General features: G+C 31.4%; 2 protein-coding genes across 2 annotated transcripts; both read left to right on the top strand.

Annotated features, from left to right (window-relative positions):
• Positions 1-462: 462 nt before the first annotated feature.
• LOC112128433 (IQ domain-containing protein G-like) lies at positions 463-3,413 on the top strand. The gene is made up of 9 exons (XM_024230591.1): positions 463-568; positions 1,144-1,305; positions 1,362-1,519; positions 1,662-1,760; positions 1,824-1,952; positions 2,170-2,281; positions 2,346-2,552; positions 2,613-2,744; positions 3,179-3,413. Exons 2-9 carry the CDS (start codon positions 1,174-1,176, stop codon positions 3,386-3,388), a joined length of 1,179 nt encoding a protein of 392 aa, XP_024086359.1. The 5' UTR covers positions 463-568; positions 1,144-1,173; the 3' UTR covers positions 3,389-3,413.
• Positions 3,414-3,755: 342 nt separating this feature from the next.
• LOC106664417 (IQ domain-containing protein G) lies at positions 3,756-5,975 on the top strand. The gene is made up of 8 exons (XM_024230526.1): positions 3,756-3,966; positions 4,471-4,610; positions 4,675-4,731; positions 4,787-4,915; positions 5,001-5,112; positions 5,175-5,381; positions 5,445-5,576; positions 5,661-5,975. The coding sequence occupies exons 1-8, from the start codon at positions 3,835-3,837 to the stop codon at positions 5,859-5,861; spliced, it is 1,110 nt and encodes a 369-aa protein (XP_024086294.1). The 5' UTR covers positions 3,756-3,834; the 3' UTR covers positions 5,862-5,975.
• The last annotated feature ends 2,081 nt before the right edge of the window (positions 5,976-8,056 follow it).

Genomic DNA, 8,056 nt, shown 5'->3' with positions numbered 1-8,056 from the left:
GATGTATGTTTTGTTTATAATTTCCTGTGTTAGGAAACTACAAGTAATAATCCTTTAAAATGGTGGAAAATGATAACTCCCTGTTACAGACTTCTTGTGTCAACTGAGAAATAAATAGCCTAAAATATTATTTTTAAATATAGTTTTGTCATATATCTTCATAAGGTTTCAAAACTCACTGGTAATGTTGATCTGAGTTGTGAAAAAGTAACTTCCGCTCATTCGTTGCCAAATGGCGTACATGAAATATATTTTCCAAAATCTTCACACATTGATTCAGTTTATTTATACCTTATTTTAAAAAAAATAACTATAAGAAATGCTGTATGAGGCTGTGATGTGAATATAATTGGTGCGTAATGTGCCTGTGTTTGAACTTTAAAATAAAATTGTGGACTCTCTATTTTAAAGTGTAGAATTTAGACAAAACTGGCTTACTTTTAACTTATCGTGTAAAAATTAAATATGGAAGTATTTTTGCAGAACCATATGTGAACAAATTTTTTCACAGTATGAATTCCAATTTGAGAATTTTGCCATAGGGTGAAACATGTCTAGGATATTTTAGGTAAGCATTTGAATCTTATTGATAGTGAATTTAATTACTTGAAAAAAATTTGCTCTCTTATAATTAACATTCCATGCAATAATAAACTAATAAATACAAATTGAAACTTTGTTTTAGTTAATTCAAATCGTATTAAAACAAATGTGCCCACAAAAAACAAAATAATTCCTATCAAATTAATAGCAATTAAATTATTGAATAAACTTCAGTTATTTTTTGTTCAGTTACATATGGGTTTTATGCAAACAAGTACCATTGATTTTATTAGTTGTATTTCAAACAATATTGAAAAATAAACCAAAGTTTTGAAAATTAATGACAGAATTTTTTATTTGAAATAATATTCACGTGGTCAGCCCTTCACTACATGAAAGTATAACTAGTTGTCATGTCAATGAAAAGACACTGATTATTCTTTGTATTTATAGTTAAATAATTGATTTGCTTTCTTTGTGCAGCTTCATAGTTGAATATCATAAACATTTGAGAATGTGTTGATATAATAGTTTATCGCCATCTCAAAATTGAATTAAAAATAAATAAATAATTTTTTCAATGTATCACGATTTTGACAGAATTTCTCTTTTCTGCCCAAATAATACAAAATGGCTGAGTCCATCATCAGTGTGATGTCCGGCTTTAGGGCCATAGACCTCGAAAGGCTGTCATATTTTGAAAGTGTATTTCAAAGGGCTAAGGAAACCACTATAGATGGGGATTTCCTCGCTACTAATGAGGTAGTATTTAGGTAATTTTGTTTTGAGCTTAGTTTAAATAATCCAAATTCAACTAGCAAGAAGAAATTCGCCCTGAAGAACCATCAAGATACACGGATTTCGAAAGAATTGCTGCTGTAGGCATTTTTAATGAGGCGATAGACAAGCTGGCCATAATTGGAGCAGACAAACCCAAAGTCAAACCCAATTGTAATTTTCACCCTCCGAAAGTCAGGTAATTGCAGTATTATAAGTCTCTGATCAGACAGTCCAAACCAGCATGAATTGTTGGATTGGGATGATCAGAGAAAACCAAAATTTTGGTTTTATTTAAACATAATAATTTAGGTTTTCATACAAACTCTTTTCCATTTCAGATATTACGAAAAAATTAGAAGTAGGAAACTTTTTGATATCGATTCTACAGCAGTAGTCGATGATGGTATTATCCGGACAAACAAATTCCAAAGAGAGAGGTGAAAAAATATTTTTAAAAAATTCTTTTAATGCAAATTTAACAAGTTAATTATCAATTTAAGAACATTATTGGAATATATACTCAAGCTAACGAGGGATGAACTTTTTGAAAACTCAAGCATTGAATGTCTCACTCAGTATCTGAATTTAGAAGAAAAGAAAATTAAAGAAGAACATGCCATTTGTTCAACGTAATAATTAACTTAAATCATAGGCTTAAAGCTTCACATCTAGTTTAATGCGGTAATAACACAATCAGTTAATTTAAATGATAACAATTGCTAAAAGCTGTGCTAGCATTTTAATAATCAAGAAATACAAAAAGTGAGAAATTAGTTGTAGCAAATGGTTCAAACCATGCTTTACTTAATTTTTATAATAATTTTTGAAATGTATTGCTGCTTCAAGGTATGGGCAATATTCAAGAACTATTGATGCTTTGAAAAGTGTAGCAGAAGAGAGTGAACATCACACAAAGAGTGTTTTGAAAGAGCAAACTGAATTGTCAAACAGTATTGAGGTGACAAGCTGTTTTTTTTTCAAATTCAAATTCAAATTCAAATTGTGCCTTTATTTTCATACAGGGTGAGCTACAAGAGAGCATGTTCCTGTATGGGATAAAACTGGGCTACAGCCGAAAATGGCATGAAGCAAGACTTGAACAGAACACCATGAAGATTCAAAAAGAAGAAGGAATAGTGAACGGACAATTGGAAGAAGCGAGAGCGAAGATGCTTAATGAGGACAAGATTCACAAGGATATTGTTCTCTACCTTAGCATGAGCATCATGGTATTATTTATATATTTGTATTTTAAAAAACTAGTAAAACTATATAATATGTAATTTTAGAAACTAAATAAAGACATTGAAAATTGGAAGAAACGCAGTGAAGTAGACTTAACTGCTAAAGACAATGAAATTATTGAAATAAGAACAAAAAAATCGGACGAAGCTGACAAAATGAGATCAATGTTAAGAACAGTAAGTTTTATTTTATTTACATCAAAAATAAATTATAGCTTAAAAAGAAAGGTTATGACAAATACTATATCAACTTTTTTAATAATGTGTGGTGATTAGTGACCGTTAATCGATAATTATTCAGAAATCGTGAGATGCGGTCTCGTGTGATGTAGGTTTCAGAAAAACATTTTCTTTATCGTGCCAAAGTTTCGATCTTTGTTGAGATCATCTTCAGGACTCAAAGTGTTTGTCTTCTGTGTAATTGTGCCATTCTTGCGTGTCGTGTTGAGAGTGCCCACTGAAGATGATCTCAATAAAGATTGAACGTTGGCATGATAAAGAAAATGTTTTTCTGAAACCTACATCACACCAGACCGCATCTCACGATTTCGGAATAATTTTTTAATAATGTATTTTATTATTATTATTATTTTTTTTTTTTTCGAATTCAGTACATGAGACGGCGAAATTCTATTAATGATTATCTGGAAGTGAAGAGAGCGAGGCTTCTAGCTGAGGAACAGAGAAAGTGGGAGATGATCGCAGCTAGGAGGATTCAGGCCTGGTGGAGAGGGACAATGGTGAGGTGGAAACTTGGAGAATATGCTGTGAAGAAGAAGAAAAAGGGAAAAGACAAGGGAAACAGAAAAAGAAAAAAATAAATAGTAAAATAAAAAGTATATTTTTGAATTTGTTGTACATTGAGAATTTTAGACTGTATCTATTGCAAAAACTAGAAGTTAGATGAAAATCAAGGATTGCAATTAACACTATGAAATTAATTATAAGCATCGAATTTTATTATTAATTATTATTAATAACCAATCAAATTTACATTATTATTGCAGTGAACAGTATTTAATAATTAAATAGTATTCTTTGGAATTTAAATCTTTTATTAAATACACATATTAAGAAGAGTAGCAAGACTTATTTTTAAAAAAATGCAACATTAACTTTTCATAAAGCTTTTTTGTGTGTAAAGAGTCAATAATCTTATGTTTATGCACTTCCTCGGATACTTAGAATACTACCATGGTAACAGCCAGCTAACCGCTTGTGGCATTGATCTTCTCATGGATATTGACAAAAAAATCTGTTAAACAGAATGTCCAACAACTGTGATGATTGCAATGAATCTAATTTGAAGAATAAAGAACATGAAGCATCGCTTTTCGAACGATGGCTTCAAGAAGCAAAGGAAGCAGATCTCTGTCAGAACTTTTTAACATTACAGCCCGTAAGTCAAACGATAATAAATTGGACAATTATCCAATAAATACATTTATCATGTTTATAATTTTTTTCATTTACAATTACCATTAGAAAAATTCAAGATCGGTGAACTATCTATTTAGCGTTGCTATAAAATATTATAAACGGTCGGTTTCAGTACACCTAGCATTCTTTGCCTTTCTCAGACATGATACAATTATTTTAAAAACAAAGAATTTTTTTCTTGGAGGTACAATTTAAAGGATTTTATATATTTGCTATATACTAGATTATGTATTATGAAAATAATATTGTGAAATTTTTTTTGCGTCGTCGCTGGGATGATGAATTCGTAATTTGGTTGTTACTGATCATTTTGGTCTGCTTATCCTGATATTTGACAAAAATCACACAGACCTAACACTGAATATGACAAAATGCCAAAGCGCGTCTGACACAAACTAACCCAGCAAAATTAGGCGTAATAAAAGCTAAAGACCAAATTTGTTTTAAAAATCTAGTTTTTCAGGAAGGAGATATTTATCAAAATGATTATACAAGATTTACTGACTTTGAAAGGTTCGCATGTATAGGTATATTGAATGAAATGATCGACAAACTGGCAATAATAGGAGCAGACAGACCGAACGTCGACTCACCAGATTCTGGGTAAGAATGTTAAAATTTCTTATAAATAGATAGAAATGTTTTCCTAATAGCATATTTTCATTAGAGACATAGCAAATACTGATGAGATAATAAAGCAAACCAATAAATTTCAACAAGACAGGTAAGAAGAAGCAGTATTGTTAAGTAAATATGTTACATTTTCAAAATGTATCCAGATCTCGATTGGAGTTTATATTGAAATTAATAAAAGATGAGCTTTATGAGAACAGCAGTGTTGAAACACTCACACAATATTTAATATCAGAAGAAAATAAAATTAAAGAAGAACATGCTATTTGTTCAATGTAAGTAACCAATATTAAAATATATAAAAAAGTAGTTGTTAAGTATTACAACTTAGTACAGTAAAAGTTAAATTGTTTTATATAGGTATGATCAGTATTCACAATCACTTCAAACGTTGAAAAATGTAGCCGAAAAGAGTGATTATCTTACAAAACATGTTATAAAAAGGCAGACGAAGTTATTAAACGATATCGAGGTGGACATGATTTATACAATTTAATTTTTTTTTTAATACATAACTTACGCAGATGTTAACAGGGAGAGCTTCAAGAGAGCATGTTCCATTATGGAATCAAATTAGGCTACAGTAGAAAGTTGCAAGAGGCAAGGCTGGAGCAGAATACGCATCGAATTCAGATGGAAGAAGGAGCCATCTTGACCGAATCGGAAGATCTGAAGTCAAGAATGTCCCAAGAAGGAAGAGTTCACAGGGATATCATGCTATACCTCAACATGAGCATTACTGTATATATGTATTTTACAAATTGAATTTATGTCCATAACATTTTCAGTTTTTATCATTTCTAGAAACTGAATAAAGATATAGCTAGCTGGAAAAAAAGATATGCAATTGACATAGCTGCTAAAAATAAGCAGATCTGTGAGATAAAAAATAAAAAAACAGAGGGTGCTGAAAAAATTAAAACACTATTAAATACAGTGAGTTTTTGTTTTTATACTTTTGTATAACTTTGTTTATTATAAGATAAAATTTAATTTTTCACATGAAACTTGTTATTATAGTACATGAAACGACGTAAAGTCATACAAGACTACCTGGAGGAGAAGAGGATCAGAATCGAAGCTGAGGAATTGAAAAAGTCCCAGGAAAGAGCAGCCACAAAGATTCAAGCATGGTGGAGAGGTACAATGGTGAGGTGGAAACTCGGCGAGTATGCAGAGAAAAAGAAAAAGAAAAAGGGGAAGGAAAAAGGGAAGAAATAAAAAACAAAAACCACACTTTTATAAATTTGGAATAACTTCTTGACTCAAATTATACGTTTATGCATAATGAAAATGCATTTATTTTCAGTTATGAAAAAACTCAATATTCCGTATCTCTGCATGATAACTACAATACAAATAAAAGTTAAATGATTTATATCTGGTTCAAGAGTGTAGCTTTTGTATAAATAAAAGCTCTATTTTTCCAATGTTGGTTCATTTTTCATCGGTACTTCTGTCTGTAGATCAGTTTCAGCAGATCCAAGGTCCTCTACTAGTTCATACTATCTGAAAAAGGCCGGGAGGGCACTGATTTTTTAATTTTATTTACAAATTGATCCATTTTATCCATTCCGGTGTTCCTCAAGGGAGCATCCTTGGTCTGTTATATTTCAGGATATACTCATCAGAGTTCACACTCACCCTTACTTTGCTGATGATACAGCAATCCTCTCTGAAAACCTCGATTCTTTCCTATTAGTTTGATCCTTTCAAGATCACCTCCTTACCTTAGCATCATGATTCCATAAATAGAGAATAACAATTAATGAAAACAAATCAAAACATGTGTCGTTTACTATCAAATCCAAAATCTACTGTTTATCTGAATCAAATTTCACTTCCTGCAGCATATTGACTATATAGGCAAAAGAATAATAAATATGTGTTAAAATTGTTGCATTGTAAAAAAACAGGTATGCATATGTTCAAGACTATTCACACATACACAAAAACAAAAAAAAAATAAAAAAATACTTTAAACAGCTTTACATTTCTAGTTTTTATGTGGACTTATGGACTGGCTATCTGCCAGGATTCAGTCCTTACAGTCAAAAATCCTCTTCACGGTCACCAACTTTATGTTTGACCTAACCAAATCTTGATACCTCAAATCCAGCTCCAAATATCTCATAATTTCTACTCCCTCATCCATGACCTTTCAACTCTTACCCTTCCTATCAATCCCCAAAGGAGGTTGAGGCATAACAGGTGACCAACTGTGCATATAAAATCATCCAACAGAATCATGTAATGTAGGCGAAGAGGCTGCCTAATGTTGGTCATCACTGGGTGGCTTACATTCACAAATAACCTTTGTTAAATATTATTGGTACTGTAATCAAAACGTATGTTTTTAAATTTTTGGGAATAAGTAATAATAGAGCATTTGTCTAAATTTAGTACCATATTATTTTGCTTGCACCAGTTGTGCAGAGAGTTCGGTGAATATTGGAGAATGTAACAATCAGTGGTATAATTTAAAAAAATATATATATATATATTTTAGATTATCAGCAAACAAAAGAGATCCAACTGAATGCAAAGTAGGAAGCCAGATCATTATGAAAGATTGGGCTTGAGTGCGAGCCTTGGGGAACTCCTGAAAGAACTTGATATTCAGTAGAATGCACAGACTTTGTCTGCGAATCTTTAAAAAGCTACTGAGCCAGAGAAGCCTTACACCAGAAATACCATAAGCACGGAGGTTTGCAAGAAATGTATTATGACCAACCAAAAAATCAAAGGCCTTGGAGAAATCGGTATATATCGTATCCACTTGAGACCTTGGTTTGAAGGCACTAATGCATACTGTTGGAAGGTAAGAATAGAACCATGTTGCTCATCTGAAATCAATGGTCTGATAGGAGAAAGTATATCCAAGACAAATGATTCAAATAATTTACCAATGGAGGATTGAATGATAATTGGACATTAATTTTTAATTTAAGCTCACCAGACTTATATAAAGGAACGTCACTTATTTTTAAACATATGGGAAATTCGCCTAGTTTGGATTTGGAATTTATTAATGTGCCAACTGACACCTCAAGGTACATGGGATTTCTCAATTGAAGGGGATTCTTCTTTTTCTACTTCTCCATAGAAGAATCTATCAGATTCTGGAATATGCTGAATCAAATAAGTCCAGATAGGCTGCTTACTAATTGGCATTGGTACGGTTTGGAGTTTGATACTTTAGTTTTAAAGATTAATATTTGAAGCAGACATAGGAGTCATATTTGATGAATTAAAAATTCAGAAAAATTCAGCAATTTTAATAGTTAAAATAAAAAACAGATTGAGATGGACGTTTCTAAGCTGAAACTTAGATCTTGAAGAAACTGTTGGACTGTAACGTTCTTGGTACATACAGATGGTATAATGTATTTTTTTCTTGAAAATCTATGGTTCTT

Source organism: Cimex lectularius, unplaced genomic scaffold, assembly GCF_000648675.2.
Source record: "Cimex lectularius strain Harlan isolate CLEC.00 unplaced genomic scaffold, Clec_2.1 scaffold13, whole genome shotgun sequence".
Classification (NCBI taxonomy): domain Eukaryota; kingdom Metazoa; phylum Arthropoda; class Insecta; order Hemiptera; family Cimicidae; genus Cimex; species Cimex lectularius.
This window is presented reverse-complemented; position numbering and strand designations above follow the sequence as displayed.

Coding starts and splice junctions, on each gene's coding strand:
- LOC106664417 (XM_024230526.1), top strand. CDS start 3,835: ATGTCCAACAACTGTGATGATTGCAATGAATCTAATTTGAAGAATAAA. Junction 4,732..4,786: donor AATAAATTTCAACAAGACAG/GTAAGAAGAAGC, acceptor AAATGTATCCAG/ATCTCGATTGGAGTTTATAT. Junction 5,577..5,660: donor TTAAAACACTATTAAATACA/GTGAGTTTTTGT, acceptor TTGTTATTATAG/TACATGAAACGACGTAAAGT.
- LOC112128433 (XM_024230591.1), top strand. CDS start 1,174: ATGGCTGAGTCCATCATCAGTGTGATGTCCGGCTTTAGGGCCATAGAC. Junction 2,553..2,612: donor ACCTTAGCATGAGCATCATG/GTATTATTTATA, acceptor ATGTAATTTTAG/AAACTAAATAAAGACATTGA. Junction 2,745..3,178: donor TGAGATCAATGTTAAGAACA/GTAAGTTTTATT, acceptor TTTCGAATTCAG/TACATGAGACGGCGAAATTC.